Source organism: Saccopteryx bilineata, chromosome 7 (genome assembly GCF_036850765.1).
Source record: "Saccopteryx bilineata isolate mSacBil1 chromosome 7, mSacBil1_pri_phased_curated, whole genome shotgun sequence".
NCBI classification, from domain to species: Eukaryota; Metazoa; Chordata; class Mammalia; order Chiroptera; family Emballonuridae; genus Saccopteryx; species Saccopteryx bilineata.
In genome coordinates this window covers 36,192,455-36,216,003 of record NC_089496.1, presented here as the reverse complement: position 1 = coordinate 36,216,003, position 23,549 = coordinate 36,192,455, and the positions used below count along the sequence as shown (strand labels likewise).

The 23,549-nt window shown below is 40.9% G+C and overlaps 1 protein-coding gene across 1 annotated transcript in view; it reads right to left on the bottom strand.

Annotated features, from left to right (window-relative positions):
- Positions 1-23,301, bottom strand: part of LRRC72 (leucine rich repeat containing 72) — a 40,973-nt gene extending 17,672 nt beyond the window's left edge. Inside the window, exons 1-3 of the mRNA XM_066240370.1 lie at positions 23,215-23,301; positions 16,120-16,193; positions 14,733-14,802 (exon numbers count right to left, since the gene is read on the bottom strand). Coding sequence (XP_066096467.1) covers positions 14,733-14,802; positions 16,120-16,193; positions 23,215-23,301 — 231 coding nt within the window. The remainder of the gene's footprint in view (positions 1-14,732; positions 14,803-16,119; positions 16,194-23,214) is intronic.
- Positions 23,302-23,549: the final 248 nt, after the last annotated feature.

Sequence of the window (23,549 nt, the reverse complement as noted above, 5' to 3'; positions counted from 1 at the left end):
TCTTTCTGTGACAGTTTTTTAAAATGTAGTTTTTTAAAAATAGTAACAATTCACAAATACTTTACTGTTCTAACACATTTAAATACCATAAATAAAATTAAGCTCCTGTGTGGCCATTCCTCCCCAAGGAAATGATCCCCTTTATTCCCCTCTGTGCAGATGACCAGTGTTATCAAATTAATGTATCTTAATGTTGTAACCAGAGCTCAGGACAATGTAGAGTAGAGCTGTCACTCTGTCTCAATGCGGCAAAAAACCACTCTGAAAATTCCTCAAATGAAATATTAAGTATTATATGCATGATATGGGGTATTAAACTCGAAACTTAATGTCAGAGTTGCAAGGAACACTCTATCATTATTTTTTAACTATTCTTTCTATAGCCTCAATAAAATGTAGCAGGTTTGCTTGCACCATGAGATGAGAGACGGGAGAGTCACAGCCGTAGACTGGCGTGTTTAAAGCAACAGGTAAGGTAAGTAGAAGGAGGAGAACTCTGATCTTCATGCAGGATCCAGGAGGGAGAAGATTCTCATCAAATACTAATTGACCAAGTGCATATAGTACTTTCTTTATATAGAGAAATATATGCTCAGAGTATGAATTAGTGTCATGTATTTATTAAAGCTTATCATGGGACCTATTGCTAACAGTTAAAGACATCTGTTTGGGCCTTCAGTGGACTGATTCATACAGAAAGATACCAGCCTAGCAGATTTAGTGAGGATTTATTGGAAATTTTACTCATGCCCCCTCATATCTCAGAAAAGCTACTTAAGATTTGTATCCAAAGTTGAAAACTGGTAACTGGTTTCTCTAATGAATTTTTTAACTGTTTTCTTATATTTACACTATTTACAATTTATGAAGCTCTAAAAGGCATGTGTGCTGCTTATCTTATCGTTTCACATTCATCTGCACCAAATTATGTCAGCATTCATGTAAGAAGACCACCAATAGTTTAACCACAGCTCTTATTAAGTCCTGAGAGAAGCCATGTTTCCCTCGGTTAGGAGCAACCATTCAAGGTAGAGAGGAGTGGTTCCCACTTGGCTTCTGAACCCTTTCTACTTTTTCTATGGCTTCTTGACAGCAACTCACTACCACCAGTCCTTACTACTCCCTGATCAACACATAGCCACACACGACACCAGCACAGAAAAGGAACATTAGCGGAAAGAATGGCTTCTTTTCGCTCTCCTTTCCCAGTTGCTTGCCTGACTACACGTTAACAGAACATTATTAATGAACTGAGGCTTTAATTTCTCTTGTGTTACTCATTAACATAAGAAGAATATTAATGAACTCAATAGTTTCATCTTGATTACAGAATCATAGTTTGCTTAAGAGCATTAACATCCTCGGACCATGGTTATTGGTTATTTTAACACTGCACTGTTTGTTAGGGTGAGAGGGTTAGGAGGAAGTGAAGTGGAAAAAGATAAAGCCAGATCATGAAGATCTTGGGGTGCTATTAAAAGACTGTGCAGAAGGGTGTTATTACCTAATTTTATTTTAGAAAGAAAATGGCAGGGAAGAACATAGTTCAGAAGGGATAGTAAGTTTAATGGCCGGGTGTTCTAATGATTCAGAAGCTTATGTGCTGACTCAGGGGAGAGCAATGGCCGTGGGAAGAGAGGAAAGTGAGAGGTAGTTCCAAGGGAAAATTCACAGGACATAAGGGACATTGCAATGTAGCAAGTTGTTGAAGTCAAGATCTAGGAACAGGAATTGGAAGACATACTGGTTTCCTTGATATTCCAGCCATGGTTAAAGTAAATTGTTATTATAACTATCCCTTAAAAAAATCTACACTATTGATTGTAAGGATTGTTGTAGGATTTATACTTAATGTGACATTTTATAAATTGATCTTAGCTCAAGGCTTAGCACATGCAAGTGATTCTGGTGTTGACTGGCAAGTCAACAGTGTGGAAACCAGTTTTGACCATGGTTCACCTTGATCCTGAGAATATTTTACACTTGTTTGTTAAGCTACCTAATATCCACCCAATGTATTTTCAAAATATTATTTTTCTGCTTAACTCAGCCAAAACATGCTTTCATTAAGTAAACTTCCATTACTTTAACTAGCCGGTATGCATTCTTCCATTCAACAAATGTTTTTTGAGCAGCTATTATATGGCAGACGCTGTGTTAAGTTGTAGGGGTGTAGCTGTGAACAAAACAGACATTTTTTTATAGACTGTCTTTTTTTCTCTAGCAGGGAAAGTGAAAATAAATTATATGTATAATAAGTATACTATATATTATGGCATTAGTTGATAAGTGATATGGGAGAGAAAACATGGATATTAGGAGTGTCAGAAGGGAGGTTATGTTATATTTTAAATGGGTTGGTCAGAGTCGGTCTCACAGAGGAGGTAATATTTGAACAAACACTTGATGGATGGGAGGGAGTGGGCCACTGGGCCATGTGGGAGGAACACTTGGGGACCAGCCAGTGCATAGGTCAAGGGCAGTACAGTGCCTGGGGTGGCTGGATCAGAGTGAGCCAGGGAGTGAAGGTGGGGAATGAGGTCAGATAGGTAATCAGGGGTCTACTTGGGTCGGGCCTTGTAGGGTTAGAGTAAGAAGTTGGCTGGAATGAACAGGAAATCATTGGAGGTTGTGAACAGAGGAATGGCATGTTTTAACTTAGGTTTCTACAGATCACTATGTGTATTTAATTAAGTGATTCTCAGTGGGGGGTAATTTTCCCCCAGGGGGAATTTAACAACTTCTAGAAATATTTTAAGTTGTCACTTCTGGGGGGCGATCGTCTGGCATGTAGTGGGTAGAGGCAGGGAAGATGCTAAATATCCAAAAATGCACAGAACAGCCTCGCAGCCCAGAAACATCCTGTTCAGAGTCAGTAGTTCCAAAGACCTAGGGGCGAAGACCTATAGATCAGTGATTAAACAACATGACTACATTCTGAAAAATTCTATAATTATGTTATTTACAAGGGAATATTATTGTACGTTTGAATATTGAAAACACAGTATTTCCTAATTTTACAAAGAACTCTTAAGTATTAGGTGGGGAGAATTTTAATAATATATACTTAATTATAAAGGAGAAAAGAAGAAAAACTAAAATATACTTCCAAGATTACTATTTTCACTTTTATGGTATTCTTATTCAATAAATGAAAAAAGGCATTCATGTGTAGCTTAGTTTGAAATATAAATGATACTTAAAAATACAATCTATACTTTAAAAACATGTTTAAATAACTATTTTATTCAGTATAAACAGACTTTATTCTCATGATTTTCCTTCTCTATTACATGCTACTAATTTATTTGTATATGCTCTTTTTCACAAATAGATTATATTTCTTGAAAAATCATTTTTTAAAAAACATAACCAAATGTATAGCGTACATATCTATGAATTTCGCAACCATAAGTTGAAGTCATATTGGATTATTTATGTTGATTAATTTTTTGAGGACATTTTAAATATGTGGCAAAATACAATTCTTTCAACAAAGTTGACATGAGGGATATAATTAATGTTGCTCTGAGGTAACAGAAATTCACAAGAACCCAAACTATATGGAATGTATACTAGTGGGTTCTACTCCTCAACAGCTCTTACACTCTACTATAAAGTTTGTGCTGCTCTGAATTGTGTTTTGGAACAAGGTAGGGTATGTACAAATGAATAAACTGTGTATACCCAAACATGGTGGAGGGAACCAACTACAATTCCATGATAAAACGCTTATAGAGCTACCTGAAAACAAATATTGCCATTCAAAGAAATCTTTGCAAATATTTAAAACAGCACACTAAAAATAAGTATTTCAATTTTCAAATTGTGGCTTGCTAATCTTATTTGCCAATATTTTTTCCTAAAACACACAGATTTGTGCTATTTACCAAATTTTCAGTACGTGTTAAATGTCCAGGGGATAAGAAACAACATGACATAACAGCATAGAAGAATGAGCACCCGAGCTTTCTTAAAGCAATTTTGTTATAAGCTTTTCAATCAATTTTTACATAATGTAGTTTATAAACAATAACTTTGCCAGAAGAGGTATTTTTATTTAAATTTATTTTTATTTAATTTATTGTGTTTACATAGATTCTAGTGTTGCCCGGATTGCATCCCCCCTCCCCCGTATTCCCCTCAACATCTCCTTTTCCCCCTCTCAAAAGCTCCTTCCCCGCTTCCCTTTAGGTTTAATTCTTTCCTCAGTTCACATTGTTCCTTGGATTCCTCAAATGAGTGAGGTCATATGATATTTTTCTTTCTCTGCCTGGCTTATTTCACTTAACATAATAGTTTCTAGGTCCATCCATGTTGTTGGAAAATGTAATATTTCCTTCTTTTTCATGGCCCCATAGTATTCCATTGTATATATGTACTGCTTTTTTCAGTGTTTATAAATGTTTCTTCTTTTCTTTTTTTTTACATTTATTTTTTATTACATTTAAAAAATTAATTGAATGGGGTGACATTGATAAATCAGAGTACATATGTTCAGAGAAAACATCTCCAGATTATTTTGACATTTGATTATGTTGCATACCCCTCACCCAAAGTCAAATTGTCTTTTGTTTTCATTGTGCCTCTCCCCTCCCCCCCTCCCTAACCCCGTTACCATTACATTCTTGTTCATGTCTCTGGTCTCATTTTTATCTCCCATCTATGTATGAAATCATATAGTTCTTAGTTTTCTATGATTTACTTATTTCACTCCGTATAATGTTATAAAGGTCGATCCATGTTATTGTAAATGATCCGATCATTTCTTATGGCTGAGTAGTATCCCATAGTATATATGTACCAATGCTTTTTAATCCACTCATCCACTGCCGGACACTTGGGCTGCTTCGAGATCTTCGCTATTATGCAAAATGCTGCCATAAATATGGGGGTGCATTTCTCCTTTTGGAACAGTGCTATGGTGTTCTTAGGGTATATTCCTAAAAGTGGGATAGCCGGGTCAAAAGGCAGTTTGATTTTTAATTTTTTGAGGAATCTCCATACTGTTTTCCACAGAGGCTGCACCAGTCTGCATTCTCACCAGCAGTGCAGGGGGGTTCCCTTTTCTCCACATCCTCGCCAGCACTTATTCTCTGTTGTTTTGTTGATGAGCACCATTCTGGCTGATGTGAGGTGATATTTCATTGTGGTTTTAATTTCCATTTCTCTAAGATTAGTGATGTTGAGCATTTTTTCATATGCCAATTTGCCATCTGTATGTCCTCTTTGGAGAAGTGTCTATTCATTTCTTGTGCCCATTTTTTGATTGGATTGTTTGTCTTCCTGGTGTTAAGTTTTACAAGTTCTTTATAAATTTTGGTTATTAACCCCTTATCAGATGTATTGTCGAATATGTTCCCCCATTGTGTAGTTTGTCTTTTTATTCTGTTCTTATTGTCTTTAGCTATGCAGAAGCTTTTTAGTTTGATATAGTCCCATTTGTTTATCCTGTCTTTTATTTCACTTGCCCATGGAGATAAATCGGCAAATATATTGCTGTGAGAGATGTCAGAGAGCTTACTGCTAATGTTTTCTTCTAAGATGCTTATGGTTTCACGGCTTACATTTAAGCCTTTTATCCATTTTGAGTTTATTTTTGTGAATGGTGTAAGTTGGTGGTCTAGTTTCATTTTTTTTGCAGATAGCTGTCCAATTTTCCCAACACCATTTGTTGAAGAGGCTGTTTTTACTCCAATGTATGCTCTTAACTCCTTTGTCAAATATCAGTTGTCCATAGAGCTGTGGGTTTATTTCTGGGTTCTCAGTTCTGTTCCATTGATCTATATGCCTGTTCTTATGCCAGTTCCAGGCTGTTTTGAGTACAATAGCCTTGTAGTATAACTTGATATCCAGAAGTGTGATACCTCCCACTTTATTCTTCCTTTTCAAGATTACTGAGGCTATTCGTTTTCTTTTTTGATTCCATATATATTTTTGGAATATGTGTTCTATATCTTTGAAGTATGTCATTGGTATTTTAACTGGTATTGCATTGAATTTATAAATTGCTTTGGGTAATATAGACATTTTAATGATGTTTATTCTTCCTAATCATGAGCATGCTATATGCTTCCACTTGTTTGTATCTTCCTTGATTTCTTTTATCAATGTTTTATAATTTTTCGAGTATAAGTTTTTAATCTCCTTGGTTAAATTTACTCCTGGGTACCTTATTTTTTTGGTTGCAATAGTGAAGGGGATTGTTTCCTTAATTTCTCTTTCAGACAGTTCATTGTTGGTGTATAAAAATGCCTCTGATTTCTGAGTATTAGTTTTATATCCTGCCAGCTTGCTGAATTCATTTATCAGGTCCAGTAGGTTTTTGAGACTTTAGGGTTTTCTATATATAATATTATATCATCCGCAAATAATGATAGTTGTACTTCTTCTTTTCCAGGTTGGATGCCTTTTATTTCTTCTTGTTGTCTGATTGCTGTGGCTAGGACTTCCAGGACTATGTTGAATAAGAGTGGTGAAAGGGGGCACCCCTGCCTTGTTCCTGATCTTAAGGGGATTGCTTTTAATTTTTGCCCATTGAGTATGATGTTGGCTGTGGGTTTGTCATAGATGGCCTTTATCATGTTGAGGTATGTTTCCTGTATTCCCACTTTGCTGAGAGTTTTGATAATAAATGGGTGCTGGATTTTATCAAATGCTTTTTCTGCATCTATTGAAATTATCATGTGGTTTTTCTCTTTCCTTTTGTTTATGTGATGAATCACATTGATTGATTTGCGAATATTGTACCAGCCTTGCCTCCCCAGAATAAATCCCACTTGATCATGATGTATGATTTTTTCATATATTGCTGGATCTGGGTGGCTAATAATTTGTTGAGGATTTTAACATCTATATTCATCAGGGATATTGGCCTATAATTTTCTTTCTTTGTGTTGTCTTTGCCTGGATTTGGAATCAGAATTATGCTCTCCTCATAAAAGGAGCTTAGAAGTCTTCCTTCCTCTTGAATTTTTTGAAATAGCTTGAGAAGGATAGGAGTTAGTTCTTCTTTGAATATTTGGTAGAATTCACTTCTGAAGCCATCAGGCCCAGGACTTTTAATTGTTGGGAGTTTTTTGATAACTGTTTTGATCTCATTTGTTGTAATTGGTCTGTTTAGGTTTTCTGATTCTTCCAGATTGATTTCTGGAAGGTTGTATGTTTCAAGGAATTTGTCCATTTCATCTAGGTTGTCTAGTTTTTTGGCATACAGTTCTTCATAATATTACAATCCTTTGTATTTCTGTTGTGTCCATTGTTATTTCTTCACTCTCATTTCCAATTTTATTTATTTGAGTCCTCTCACTTTTTTTCTTGGTGAGTCTGGTTAAAGGTTCATCGATCTTGTTTACCCTTTCAAAGAACCAGCTCTTGGTTTCATTGATCCTCTGTATTGTTTCTTTAGCCTCTATGTCATTTCTTTCTGCTCTGATCTTTATTATTTCCTTCCTTCTACTACCTCTGAGCTTTACTTGCTGTTCTTTTTCTAGTTCTTTTAGATGCAGGTTTAGGTTGTTTATTTGAGGTTTTTCTAGCTTTTTAAGGTATGTCTGTAATGTTATGAACTTCCCTCTCAATACTGCTCTAGTTGTGTCCCATAAATTTTGAGTTGTTGTATGCTCATTATCATTCTTTTCTAGGAATTTTTTTATTTCTTCTTTGATCTCATTGTTAACCCATTTGTTATTTAATATCATGCTATTTAGTTTCCATGTGTTTGAGTATTTTTTAGTTTTTCTGTTGTGGTTGATTTCTAGTTTCATGTCATTGTGATCAGAGAAAATGCTTGATATGATTTTAATCTTCTTAAATTTGTTGAGACTTCTTATGTGCCCTAACATGTGGTCTATCCTAGAGCATGTACCATGAGCACTTGAAAAGAATGTATAGTCTGTTGCTTTAGGGTGAAAGGTTCTAAATATATCTATTAAATCCAGTTGATCTAGTGTGTCCTTAAAGTCTGCTGTTTCTTTGTTAATTTTCTTTCTTGAGGATCTATCTATTGATGTTAGTGGGGTATTAAAATTTCCTACTATTATAGTATTGCTGTTTATCTTGCCCCTTATATTAATCAAAGTCTGCTTTATATATTTAGGGGCTCCTATATTAGGTGCATAGATAGTTATAATGGTTATATCTTCCTTTTTGATTGCTCCTTTATCATTATTAGTGACCTTCTTTATCTCTTACTGTAGCCTTTGTTTTAAAGTCCATTTTATCTGAAATAAGTATTGTTACCCCAGCTTTCTTTTTTCACTTCCATTCTCATGAAATATTTTTGTCCATTCTTTTACTTTTAGTCTATATCTTTTGTTTTGAGGTGTGTCTCTCATAGACAGCATGTGTATAGGTCCTGTTTTCTTATCCAAGCAGCTACCTTATGTCTTTTGATTGAATCATTTAATCCATTTACATTTCAGATTATTATTGATATGTAGTTGTTTATTGCCATTTTATTCTTTAAAGCTATCTTCCTGTTTTACTATATTCTTTTCCCTCTTTGTTCTGTTTACAATAGGCCCCTTAACATTTCTTGCAGCATTGGTTTGGTTGTAATGAATTCCTTGAGGTTTTTTTTTTTGTCTGGGAAGTTTTGTATTTCTCCTTCAATTTTAATGATAGCCTTGCTGGATTAAGTAGCCTTGGTTGTAGGCTCTTGTTCTGTATTACTTTGAATATTTCTTTCCATTTCCTTCTGGCTTCAAATGTTTCTGTTGAGAAGTCAGATGTCATCCTTTTGGGGGCTCCTTTGTAGGTGCTAGTCTTTTTTTCCTCTAGCAGCTTTTAATATTTTCTTTTTATCTCTTAACTTTGGTATTTTAATTATGATGTGTCTTGGTGTAGATTTCTCTGTGCTTCTTGAACTTGTTTGACTTTTTCCTGCATCAATTTTAGGGAAGTTTTCAGCTATAATTTGATTGAACAAGGTTTCTATCCCTTGTTCTTTCTTTTCTTCTTCAAGAACCCCTATGATGCAGATGTTAGTTCTCTTCGTGTTGTCACAGAGCTCACTTAGTTTCCTCAGACTTTTTTAGTCTTTTCTTTTTGCTGCTCTGCTTCCATGCCTTCATTTATCTTGTCCTCTAACTTGCTGTGTCAATCCTCACCTTCATCCATCCTGCTTTTAATTCCTTTGTGGTTTTCATTTTTGATATTGTATTTGTGATTTCTGACTGATTATTTTTATTATTTCAATGTCCTTTTTTATATTTGCTATCTCTTTATTTAGGTGCTCATTATGTCCATCTATTGCTGTTCTAAGATCTTTGAACATCCTAACAATCTTTATTTTAAATTATGCCTCTGGTAATTTGTTTATATCTGACTCATTCAAGTCCTTTTCTGGGGATTTCTTTTGATTCATTTGGGTTGCATTTCTCTGCCTTCCCATTCTGTCTGTTTATAAGAAGGATGTGGCCACAGGAGTCCAACAGGTGTGGCTTCTGTGTTCCCTAGGTGTGGTCTTTCTGCAGGCCCACCACTCCCTCTGCCACTGCCTCAGGCGTTTGAGTATGGGCATTGCTGGTGCCAGAGGTTGCACAGTCGCTGTGGTTTCTGCCTGTCCTCCATGGGCAGGGCTATGTTCACATGCCCAGGCTATAAGCCTGGGTGGGCCTTGGCCTTGGCCCCACCCCATTGGGTGTGGCTGCACTCTGTGCTGGGGTTGCAAACCTAGGCACTGCAGGTTGGGCTGCACATCTATGCTCTGCATGGGTCTCCACCCATTCCTGGCTTTTGCCTGGCTGCCGCAGATGAGGCTGTTCTCCCAATGGCTGCAAGCCCTGGCTCCTGGGCAGGGCTGCATGCTCCTGCTCAGCTGCTGCTCTCCACTGCTTCTTTGGCTTTCACCTTGCCCCTGCTGGCCAGATTGCAGGCAGAACCGCCTTGCTTTCCTGGCCTAGAGACTGATTGGACTGCTTTTGTGCACCCCTTCTGCCCTTGCCAGGAAGGACTGAGCTCATACGGGGCCTCATGGGCCTCAGTCATGGCTGGCCGGCTTCTGATCCTGCCAATGGGACTGTGCTTCTGCGTCCCCTTGCCGCCCGCCCTCCAGCGAGCCCTCAGCAGTGTGGGTGGGGGTGCTGTAGCTCAGACCCTAGCACTCAATACTGTAGTCCTGAAAGCTCCCTCCTTCTCAGCAACTCTGCTCTGAGTGTCGTGGGAGAGCTTGTTTGGCTGGTGTCCTGCTTCCCTTTGCTGGTATTGCTGGTCCCAGGGGAAATATTCACTTCAGATTTGGAAAGTGACTCAGCCCAGGGGTTAGGGTGGCTGTCACTCAAAGTGTTTCTCCCTTTGCCTCCTAGATTACACTCTTTTCCTGCTACTCTGGTTCTCTCCTCTCTCCTGTCCCCCTGAGCCCCGGACAGGTGGTTGTGAGAGAGGTTTTCTGTGCAGTCCCTTTAAGAAGAATCCTGGGTCTCAGAAATCTCTATCTTTCTCACAAACTTATCCTGGCTTGTTTCACAGTTTAATACTGTCCAAATGCCTCTTCTAGTCTCTGTGGCTGCAGGCTGGGGCTTTGATCCTGGGGACCAGGACCCTCCCCTCTCCACTAAACTCACTTCTCGCCATGCAAGTCCCTCCAGGCTGCTGTTCCGCCTGAGAGCTGGGCAGCCCTCTCTGCATTTCCGCTTTTCCTACCAGTCTCGGTGTGGCTTCTTCAGTGCTCCTTGGTTAAAGAGTCCTCTTAGTTTAGTCCAAAGTTGGTTTTTCTTAAAATTAAGTTGTAATCCACTTTGGTTCTGGGAAGTGGAAATTGGTTACATCTGCCTACTCCATGGCCGTCCTGCCACCCCCCCTATTTAAATTTACTTTGTAAAATTCATCAACTAGTTTTTGCTACATGGAAGAATCCCAGATTCCATTTTGGACAGTGGCTTGGTAGGGTGTTATCCAGGTTATTATTATTATTTTTTTAATCAAGTACCTATTTTTTTCAAATGTTTATTCTAATCTGAGACAAATGAAACTACCAGAGTACTGCAAATACTTCCAGAAATAAAAGAATACTAGAATTGTACCAGTATTATGAGCTTATTATTAAATATCTGTAAAAAATTTTTTTTGAGGTAATGAACCAAAACACAACTTAATTGTAGGATAGACAACAAACTACTTAGATCACTTGTCTGAACAGATTCAACTTCTCATGAAAAGTTGGAAGGGATAAACTCTGGACTGAAAATTCCCTCACTCATAGATGACGCATGGAAGGGTGTCCTTAGGAGGCCTCCATTAATATGCATCTAAGTGCAGCTGCCTCCCACTAATTATGTCAGGTGAGATTAGAGAGAGGTGACCCACAAAGGGGGGAGAAGCAGAACTGGTGAATATCTGGGCCGTATGAGGAGCAAACCAGACCCCGGAGAGCATAATGAAGAAACCAGAGTTACCTGAGCAAACCTAGAAAGGCTGGGGCATCAGAAAGCCTTAGAACAACCTGTACCTTTTTAATTTGCTGGTCTAGGGTCAGACCAGAAGTTCCAGTTTCACCATCCACTAGATAATAAAGGGGAAAAGTGCTCACCCTTCTAGCATGCAGGATTGCAAACATACCAGGCTACATTCACTGTCTCCCAAGACCACTGCTTTCTTTCATGCCATCCCGGCAGTGGGCAAATGCAATGTCCTCACCAGGAGTCCAGCCATTCCCTCTGACCTTCAAATTTTCATCACTAGCCTGGGTACCATCACATTTATTGTTATATTCTATCAGTAGCCTAAATGCAAATACAGAATAAGCTGTATCAGATAGGATGCTACTGTCTCCAAGTAACTTCTAAGCTCAGCTCAAACTGCTACACAGATTAGAATATTGATTATGTCACACACCAAGAAGTCAGGAGATTGTGAGAATGTCACAGTATCTCACTGATTCTTTGGGCTCTGCTTTTCACTAAGTGTTGGATCCGTTCTCAAGTCAGTAGGATGATTCCTGGCTTCATATCCAGACAGGAAAATATCTTGGAAAAACAAGGGACCTCTGAGGAAGTACTATCATAGCTAATATGCCCATTGGAGTTTTGGACCTTAAATAAGAATTATAATTTTTCATGGAGTGTGGCTAGTAAAGTAACTTAGCACCAATTAATTATTGATCAATAGGAAAACTCACAACAGTTTATTTATTTACCCCATGACCACTGAAAACTATTTTAGGTATGCTAGTCTCCAGTGTTATGTGGACTAAATAAGTCCTTTTAATTAATTAATTTATTTATTTATTTATTTATTATTATTTTTTGTATTTTTCCAAAGTTAGAAGTGGTGAGGTAGTTAGATAGACTCCTGCATGTGTTCAACTGGGACCCATCTGGCATGTCCACCAGGGGGTCATGCTAAGCCCCTCTAATGCCTGAGGCAGAGGCCATGAAGCTGTCCTCAGCGCCCGGGCCAACTTTGCTCCCATGGAGCCTTGGCTGCAGGAGGGGAAGAGAGAGACAGAGAGAAAAGAGAGGGAGAAGATTGAAGAAGCAGAGGGGTGCTTCCCCTGTGTGCCCTGGCCGGGAATTGAACCTGGGACTTCCACATGCCGGGCTGATGCTCTACCGCTGAGCCAAGCAGCCAGGGCCAAGTCCTTTTTTAAATAACAAAGTTAAACAATAGTGATTTTGAAAATAATATTGTTTGTTTATTGAACAAAAAGAACCAAGTATGAGTAGTGAATTCCACCTTTTATATCCAAGCTTTCTTCAAAAACAAGTAAAATAGTTGACAGTTTACTTCTTACGCACATAACGTATCTGTCAGTTAACTGTGTGAACATTCAATGACTGGTGGAGATGGGACAGTGTCCACTACCAGAATGCAAAAAAAAAAAAAAATTTACAAAACTTCTCATTATGCCTTTCCCTTTAGACCTACTGCCAACATTTGTACATGTTCTTGCCTTTAAAACTGAGCACCACTGAACAGCGCAAGAAGCACACATGGAAAAAGGTTAGTCACTTTTGCCATGCCTTCTGATTTCCATGTTTTCCTAATCAGAGGTGGCACACTGTGACCTGGGAGCATTTCTGACAGGGTGTTCTAAAGAGTTCTGAACTTCTATGCCCGTAAGTGGTGCCTGTATTTTCCACTTCAGTCATTAGCTGCCTGGGTCTCGAAACTGTTTGTGTTTGTTCTTGAAATTATTTCAAGCTAATGAGACTTATGCTTATACTTAATACTAGAACCATTTTCCATTCAGTTGGTTCAAAAACGACTGAAAATAAAATGTAATATTGAAATACTTTCCTAATCATGGCTGCTTAAAGATTCAATGCTGTTGGTCTGGACCAGGCGTCCCCAAACTACGGCCCACGGGCCGCAATGCGGCCCCCTGAGGCCATTTATCCAGTCCCCACTGCACTTCTGGAAGGGGCACCTGTTTCATTGGTGGTCAGTGAGAGGACCATTGTATTTGGCAGCCCTCCAATGGTCTGAGGGACAGTGAACTGGCCCCCTGTGTAAAAAGTTTGGAGACCCCTGGTCTGGACTATTGTTTGACAAGCATACTACCGCTGAAAACTGAAAAAACTTCTTTTTTTTATTATTCAGCTGGTGTTTGAAAGCCTAAATTTGAAATGTGAAGACTGGATAATGGATTTATAATAAGCAACATAAAAGCTGTTGGAAAGTGAAATTTTTGAGAGTTGGGGTAACTTACTGACTAGCTAACTGTAGTGACTGTTTGCGTTGGCATTTTAGGTCAGTCCTGCTCTTTGACTGGGAGAGAGCTTGGAGCTCCACTCAGACTGCCAGTACGGGGTAGGCCGTGGCCTCCGAAATGCTAGCCTCTAAGAGAAGAGCTTGATGGACAGGGAAGGGTGTTCCCTTTAGTTGGGGACATGATGGCTCTTCCTGGGGAACCTGGATCAGCCGAGGTAGTGATTGAGAGGTACCAACCCCTCTCCTCTGATAGCAGGGCAAGGGTGTGTGAGCCCCGGGGAACTGCACGTGGGACATCACAGGAATGTTCATCTGGGGCACTTTAAAAGGGATCCCACCCCAGAGGGTGCATGGCCAAGACCAGGAGACCCTCAGCTGTAAGTACCACTGAGATAAAATGCAGGTGGCGGTCAGGGGTGTCCAGCAGAGGAATTACAGTTGAGTAACCTAGTAGGGGAGCTTCTGAATAACCCATTAAGAGAAAAAATTCAATTTTGAGCATTTGTTAGTACCAGAGGGTGAAAATCAGATAAGTGTTTCTCCCTTGCTTTCCCTCTACTTCCACATCTCCCCATTCTACACTGATCTCCGGAGTGAAGGGGAGAGGGAAGGAAAGCCCACCACACCTCCGAAGCTAACAGAGAAGGCAGGCGGCCATGCCGTCGGGCCGAGCTGGATATGGTAGAGAGGGTGGGGAGACCTCATTTATGAATGAAGATGGAGAGTGGGTTAACATATTCTTGTAGACATTCTCATATCCGAACTACGACTCAACTGAACTGTAAGATTTTGAATGACATAGAGGAGATGAGGAAAGTCGTGAGGCTGCCCAGGTTTCTTGCAGGAGCCAGGGAAGGAACAGCTCCACTGAGCAGCTTGGACAGGACGTGGGAGAGAACAGTAGCTGCAGTATAGCAACATCTCACAGATTGTGCTGGTCAACAGCTGTGCAGAGACGCTTTCCTGCCTGAGTTTAAATTAGGTATATAAAATAATACTTTAGAGGATTACCTTTATTAATAACCTGATATTAAGATAGTAACTTAATTATAGAGCCATTTAAAGATAAAATATGTTACCTTGTTATGATGTAGCCATAAGTATTTTAAATTTTTAAATCTAGAAAGATCAATGACATCTGTCAGTTCCCTAAAAAAGAAAAAGGAAATAAACATTAGCAACAATTACTTCAGTTATGGGTAAGACTGTATATATATTATGACTTTGTAATAACTGAAAAGAACTTCTCTCTTTATTTATTTATTTATTTTTAACTTTGTATCCTGCCGTTCCCCCCCCCCCAAAACTGGACTATTTACTTATTTACTTATTTATTTTTTAAAGAACCTCTCTGTCCTTTCAAAATTGTTTGGCAATCTTACATGGTAATTTCCAAAATTCTATCATTAAGACTTCATTCATTTGAATTAAGATTTTTGTCAGCCAGTTCAAACAAATACTTAACAGGGAGCACCTTATCACATTAGCTGAAATTTTCACTTCCTTATGACTGAATTTATTGGGATTTCAATGAAAAAAGACTTTATTCATTGAGAGAAGGTAGAGACATTGAACTCACAGGTAACGGTGGGAAATGCTATTAGTGCCTGTTTCAACATGTCTACATGGGTCTTACTTTGGGGCTGTCTAGATCTCGGCCAATCTAGGTGCAAGACATGGGGACTGCTGTGCATTAAGAGAGACTGAATACAGTGGTTTTTTCCCTCCCTTTGCTGTTTATTCAATATGGGGTCAAAATATTGCCCATCCTTCTTGAACTGCACAGGACTCTCGATGTCCCAGGGGTCTCGATGCTAGTGCTGCCTTAGGGAGTTGGAGTGGAATCAAAGGAGGTTGTATAAAGAAGAGTGAGGTTTTCTCACCAGTAAAATTAGTATAGGGGTCATTAGCTAGGGGTTAGATTATAATAGGGGTTATTTTTATAGTATAGCGGAATAATGCATCATTATTCTGTAATCACAGTAATAATGTTAACTGAACTAATGCCCTCTCTACCTTTAACTAACTCACCTAATCTCACAACAACCCTGTGAAGCAGGCAATACTGTTATACACACGCAGACAATAGAGTTCCCAGATAAAACACAGGATATCCGGTTTGAGAATTTCAGGGAAGAAACAAATGCAGTATGGGACTCATTTGTTTCTCTAGAATTCACCTGTAACCGGACATTCCGTATATTTATTTGCCAAACCTGACACAGAGCACCCAGTTGGAAGAGACAGAGCTGGGATTCAAACTTAGCTTGGCTTCACAATCTTTGTTCTTATCCATCCCAGTATGCTGCCTCTCCAACCGAGGCTACGACTCCAGTGGGTGATAAAGTCATTAGAGTGTGGCTCTGCCCACCCAGAGATTGAAAGGGGAGGACTGGAAAAGAACATTTGGATCTGTGAAACATTATAACCTGATACTCTTCTATTCCTTATAGAAAGTACACTTACTTTTGAGAAAGGAACAGCTCAAAGACATCAGCATCCCTCTTGTGGCCACATATCTTTAGCTGATCTTCAACTGCCTGATAACATATAATTAATCTGTCAAGGCACATTCCACTGAGCAAAAATACTGAGACATTTGCAGTCAATAACAGTAATGTCTACAAAAAGATCAAAGGAAAGGTGAATATGGAAGCAACCACTCTAAACTGATAAATTCCAACACTACAATTATACATTATTTAATCATTTTTGTGGCTGAATTTTATTGTCCTTAATCCTGGGCCCAGATGTGTAAATAATTTTTAATCAAAGAGCAAAAATGTGTATATGCACACATACTCTAAGAACAAGTTTTCTTTTGTTGTTTTTTTATTTGTTTTTAGATTTTATTAATTCATTTTTAGAAAGAGAGAAAGGGAGAGAGAAGGGGGAGGAACAGGAAGCATCAACTCCTATATGTGCCTTGACCAAGCAAGCCCAGGGTTTCGAACTGGCAACCTCAGAATTCCAGGTTGACACCCCATTCACTGCACCACCACAGGTCAGGCTAAGAACAAGTTTTCAATTCCCTATGAGGTAGAGTAACTTCATCTTTAAATAGTCTTAAATGTTCCTAGGAACACAAAGAATTCATATTTGGTTAGTTTTCCATGTTTACAGAAGACACTCAGTGTCAAGGTTAGAGGTGCAGGGAGTAAGATAATATACATGGTTATACAAGTGCTTGGCACCCTGTAAATTCTCAGTAGATGTCAGACGAATGAATGAGTGAATGCATATAATTTTCCTTTCTCTGCAAAGGAATCATGTCTTCAGTTTTCAAGAATTACTAACATATTTGCACCGTGGGAGTTTTTGGTGAAGAAGAAACAGTTTTAATTCCCACAGGCTATGTTTTGAAAATACAGATCCAACAACTATGTAGGCACTTCTTTTGCGGTCCGTTGCTAAATTACAAAATAACATTTATAGGCCACAGGACCTAAGATGATATGGAAAAATTAAAACCCATCTATAATTTTCCATGAAGCAATAAAGCTCACAAGACACAACAAAAAGCGGGAAGTATAATCGCTGTGCTTCTGGAATCTGACAAACATGGTAATTATCAGAGTCAAAGCAATCACCCAGTTTCAGTGGGGATGTGTTGTGGGTGGTGAGGTTGTCATGTCAGCCAGTGATTTATGAATTCTGACAACGGTTTTGGTATTCAGTAGAGGATTTTAAGAAGAGCTAGATTTAATGGGATGGGCACGTATCTAAAGAAGAGACGAAGGTAGATATCCTAGGGATGGGGAGCAGTTGTTAATTTATAGCCCCGAACTTTGTTATCCTGCTAATACACAAGCTGAATGTTGAGGCTCGGAGAATTCACTGGCTCAGACAGGCATTTCCATGAAGGTGTTTTGTTAGCCTGACAAGCCAGCTGAATCTGGGGCTTGGAGAAACCCAGCACACCAGGCTTACACGTCTTCCCTGGCTATTTTAACTCAAACATCTAAGCCAGGGGTCTCAAACTCGCGGCCCGCGGGCCACATGCAGCCCGCCGAATTTTGTGCGGCCCGCAGACTAATCCACAAAGTTCAAAATATTTTGGATAAAATTAAGTAAGCCTAGGGGCCTACTTGTATTTTTCATTTCTCTAGCATCCTAGCTAGATATTAGCTTAGTTAACAGCAGTTGTGATGTGAACTACAGTTTCTGGTCGTTTTGTGACACTGAGTAAACTGCATGTACAATTGTGCTTGTTGTACTGATTTTTTTTTGTTTTCAACTGCAGTGAGAAAAGTGTTGCGTAACAGTTGCCTTTTGTAGACCTAGTGCGGCCCGCCTAACGGCTGTGATCTTGCTCTGCGGCCCACATGCTGAGTTGAGTTTGAGACCCCTGATCTAAGCTATCAGCTTCTACTACACACGGTCAATTGCAACTTTGCCAAAGTATTCGGGATGTTAAAGGCCAGCCAATGTAGAATTCAAATTTTGCAGCTACGTATTAAAATTATAAATGTATTTTTAACTTGATTCCGCCACTCCACGTCTAGCACTCAGAAGCACACTGGTACATACATATGCACATCAAATATGAATATCATTGCTTCAGCATATATTATCAGAGTTGTGAAATATGCCACATTAATTCATATATGGATTAAATAAAAATGTAACATCACAGTACAATACTGTGCAGTAGCTTAAAATATAAAGAGATGATATGTAGGTATATAATGATATCAGAAATATATTTTTAAGCAAAAATGCCATTGGCAGTATATATGTGAGAGTAACAATGTTTTTGTTCTCAATGGCATTTATATGCACACAAAATATACCACTCCAAACTGTTAACAACAGTTATCAGTTAAGATCATGGAGGACATTCATTCTAAACAATATATTTTATTAATGTTTGAATATTTTATAATATGCACATATTAATTTAATAATCAGAAATTAATATACATTTTGGAGATTCTAGCTGTGGAATGACTATTGAAGAATTTTAATAAAATTTGGAATGCCTGATCAGGTGATGGCATAGTGAATAGAGCATCAGACTGGGATGTGGTGCACTCGGGTTTGGGGCCCTGAGGTTGACAGCTTGAGCGCGGGCTCACCAGCTTGAGCAAAGGGTCACTGGCTTGAGCGTGGGATCATAGAATATGATCGCATGGTCACTGGCTTGAGCTCAAAGGTTGCTGGCTTGAAGCCCAAGGTCGCTGGCTTGAGCAAGAGGTCACTTGCTCAGCTGTAGCCTCCTGCCTTCCCTCTACCCCTGTCAAGGCACATGAGAAAGTAATCAATGTACAACTAAGGTGTCACAACAAAGAATTAATGCTTTTCATCTCTCTTCCTTTCTGTCTCTCTGTCCCTGTATGTCCCTCTCTCTGTCTCACAACAAAGAATTAATGCTTTTCATCTCTCTCCCTTCCTGTCTGTCTGTCCCTGTATGTCCCTCTCTCTGCCTTTCTCTGTCTCTGTCACGAAAGAAAACCAAAAAAACAACAAAAGAAAAACAAATTTGGAACATCAAGAGATAAAAAGGGAAATTGAAACTATCATCAGACATTGTAAACCACTGGTGCAATCAATTATTTATTTACACTGATTTTTATCACGGTATGTTTCTTTCCAATCAAAAATTTCATATGAATCTGGTAGCAAATAATAATGCCAAAGTGCCCAAGGACACAGGGCTGTGCCAGGAAGCTCCACGTCCCAGTGCACCCGAGGTGGAGCCGTTCCCGTCTCCCCCCCACTTCAACAGCAGAGCGTTCCTTTCATCTAAAGCAGCACAAGCATTCTTTCCCTGAACTAATTTTTTTATTGTGGTAAAATACATATAAGATAGAATTTACTATTTTAACTGCACAGTTGTGTGGCATTAAGCACAGTCACCACCATCCATTTCCAGAAGTTTTTCATTTTTTCCAGATGAAACCGTGCACCCATTAAACACAAACTCCCCCTTACCCCCCTTCTCCAGCCCCTAAAAGCCACCATACTTTCTGTCTCTATGAATTTGACTATTCTACTCTGGGTACTCAAATGAGGGGAATCATAAGCTTTTGTCCTCTTGTGACTGTCTTATTTCATGCAGCGTGATGTCTTCAAGAATCACCTATGCCCTGTCCAGTTGGCTCAGCATCAGCCCAGTGTGTGGAAGTTCCGGGTTCGATTGCCAGCCAGGTCACACAGCAGAAGTGCCCATCTGCTTCTCCACCCTTCCCCCTCTCCTTTCTCTCTGTCTCTCTCTTCCCCTCCCACAAGGCAAGGCTCCATTAGAGCAAAGTTGGCCCCGGGCGCTGAGGATGGCTCCATGGCCTCTGCCTCAGGGGTTAGAATGGTTCTGGTTGCAACAGAGCAATGCCCCAGGTGGGCAGAGCATCGCCCCCTGGTGGGCATGCTGGGTGGATTCCGGTCAGGTGCAAGCTGGAGTCTGTCTATCTGCCTCTCTGCTTCTCACTTCAGAAAAATAGGCCCTGGCCGGTTGGCTCAGCGGTAGAGCGTCGGCCTGGTGTGCGGGGGACCCGGGTTCGATTCCCGGCCAGGGCACATAGGAGAAGTGCCCATTTGCTTCTCCACCTCCCCCTTCCTTCCTCTCTGTCTCTCTCTTCCCCTCCCACAGCCAAGGCTCCATTGGAGCAAAGATGGCCCGGGCGCTGGGGATGGCTCCTTGGCCTCTGCCCCAGGCGCTAGAGTGGCTCTGGTTGCGGCAGAGCGATGCCCCGGAGGGGCAGAGCATCGCCCCCTGGTGGGCAGAGCATCGCCCCTGGTCCGTGTGCCGGGTGGATCCCGGTTCGGTGCATGTGGGAGTCTGTCTGACTGTCTCTCCCCGTTTCCAGCTTCAGAAAAATACAAAAAAAAAAAAAAAAGAAAGAAAAAAAAAAGGAAAAATAAAAAAAATTAAAAAAAAAGTAGAATCATCTATGTTTTCGTGTGTGTCAGAACTTCCTCCCTTTTTAAGGGTGAATAATATTCCATTACATGTTTATAACACACCTTGTTTGTCCATTTATCCTTCAGTGGATGCTTGGCTTGCTTTCACTTTTTGTCTTCTGTGAACAGTGCTGCTATGAACATGGCTGAACGTGCCTGTTTGGGGCTCTGCTTCTGTTTTGTTTGAGCATATACTCGGAAGTGAAATGGGTAGATCATATGGTAATTCTACGTTTAAGTTTTGAGGAATTACCATGTCATTTTCCACAGTGGCGCACATAAGAGCGTTCTTACAGATGAACAGTTTTAAAATAGCAGTTCCAAACAGATAATTGAACTATTTATAAAACAACAAACTACTGAGTGCTCAGGTCAGGCTGTGATTGGTGTGTGACTATCTAGTGAATGTGGCAATGAGCCAGGTAAGGCGACTGCTGTTCATGAGCAGACCGGTTAGCGGGAGAGGTAAGGGACCCAGTGCGCCGGAAGAGAAGGTTGCGAGTGTCGAGGGCTGGTGGATTCAGGGGAAGAAGAAATGACTGTCATCTGGAAACTTGGAGGTTTCAGGCAGGGCCGACAGTGGGGAGTTTTCAGGCAGGACCGACAGAAGGGAGTTTTCAGGCAGGACCCAGAGTGGGGAGAAGGGATCAGAAGCAGGATCTTGACGGACAGACCTTTGAGTCAGAGGGGAGCACAAGAGAGAAAAGAGAAGCTCTGGTGGAAGCGAGTCTGAGGAGCGCAGGGCTGTTGGGCCTTCGGCACCAGTGAGAGGCACGTACGTGGAAGGCAATTGTGAGAACTAAATTGGGTCATAGTGTTTGTTCTAACTGAAATTTAGGCTAGGAGAGCGCACTCAGTGCACAAGCAAGTGTTTTACAGGCCTAAGAACTGTAACCTCAAAGCACATCGTTTATGTAATGCATAATTAAAAATTAATTTTATGATATACACACACATATGTGCACATGTATATGAAATATATATAGATATACTAACTGCACGGTAAAATCATTGTAAGTCCAACAAACTTCTGATTTTTCCCATGACAACTCCATAAAATTAAAAAAAATATCCATTACCAAGTTACTATAAAATCACTGGACTCAATTCTGGGGCCACAGGGAAACAGAACAGGATTTGTAAACTAGAGAAAAGATGAGAAAAAAAAGCTAGGCCTCAGGAAGGTGACTTGCAGCGACATGCTCGGTGGCCCGGGGCGCCGAGAGAAGCGCAGACAGGAGGCCCGGCTGTCTCCGGAGAATCAAAGCGGAGCTGCCGAGCCCGCCCGCCCGAGGACACTGACAAGGGCGGATGAGCAGCGAGCGGACCCACACGGGGCGCAGGAGGGGTCCGACGGGAGCTGGTGAGTCACTGGTGGCAGACAGCGAGGGCGAGGGAAGTCACGGGGGTGATGGTAATGTGATGACGTGATGACGGGAAAGGCGAGTGTGAGGGAAATGCTGCAACGGAGGCGCTGGTGGCACCCACAGGTCCCAGTGCCCGCAGAAAGCGCAAGTGGGCCAGAGACGTCAAGGTGGGAACATGGGCCCGGTGGGCCCGGTCAGCACCGACAGAGAGTGAGGCCCCGGTAACATTATTGTGAAGTGTCTCCTTTAGAAAGAGGAAGAGGGAACCAGTCTTAGTAAGAGGATGGGAGAGGGACCGTTATCAATTAGTAGGAGAAACAAAAAGACGGTGGAGCCAACAGGCTGAATGTGAAGAAGGCAGAATTTGAATCTGCAGTTGTTCATAGGGTGGGAGAGGATATTACCCAGAGGAAGACTTTGGGGAGCAGTATCAGTAAGCTGATGAAGAGGAAATGCCAGATTTCAAATAAACTGGTTAGTAAACCAGGAAAAAAAACACAATTCAACACAGAAGTGGAAAGTTCTAGAACAGGGGGGTAGCAGCAGCTGCCTCCACTGCCCAACAATGCTTTAGGATAGAGAAAACAAACTGAAGTTTGAACATTGTGGCTCATTAAACCCCAATGGAATGAAGCCTGTATTCAGATCTATAGAGGAAAATACGCTCTGACAATTTCCGTACTGTAATAATAGACGAGTTCCTCCACCTTCGTGCAACACACAGCACGCAGGTGCGGTGGACTCAGCTTTCCAGCCAGTGCAGAACTCTCAGCTTTGAAAGCGTGGTGGTCACAAGCCCTGCCCGATAAATCCCAGAAATCTGCAACACTTTGCTCGCTCCTCTGTTGCCTGTTTTCGACAATTTTCCCACTCAAATATTCTTTTAAGCCATTACCTTAACTGCCTTCAACTCTGTATTATTCATGAGGGAACCTTCCTCCCTCAGTTTGTACTTTAGGGGAATATTATTACATACATATATACATACATACATACATTAATACATACATACATATTGTATGTTGGAGAGTCAAGACCCAAATTTATGGTTTTGTTACGGAACTTCTGAACTTCCATGGTTATATTTGCAGCAGGCGGTAAGGAGGGAGAGGTGTTAGTTTACTAGTGTGGATGGGGTGGCCTCTAGCTGGATGTACTAGAGCTAGAGGCCGCCCCCATCCTTACTTTTCGGCTAACCGGCCTCTTGCTCCACCCCCTCCGCCACGGGGGCCGGCTGGGGCTTCCAGTCAGGGACCTGAGGGGCTCTTGCTCTGGGAGACAGGGTGTCCCTTACCCTGCGGCTGCTCTCCAGGGCGGATCCCGGAGCCCTCGCTGGGCTCGTAGTGCGTCGGAAGGCTTGGACAGAGGGATCCCAGGTCATCAGGACATGAGGGAGGCCGGCAGCACCTGTGACTGAACCGGTAGGGCCCGCGGCTCAGTGTCCTGCCTGTTACCAACAGTTACCGCAGTCTCCCCAACTAAAAGCCAGTCCAAACCAGGGAAGATTTGAGGCCAAATCCTGACTTCTGTGACGTTTGCGCGTGTGGGCCTTGCAGCAGCCACCACGTAGTAGCTTGGAGACACCCGTGTTTCCCTGCGCGGTGCTTTGGCAGAGGCCGCGGAGCAGGT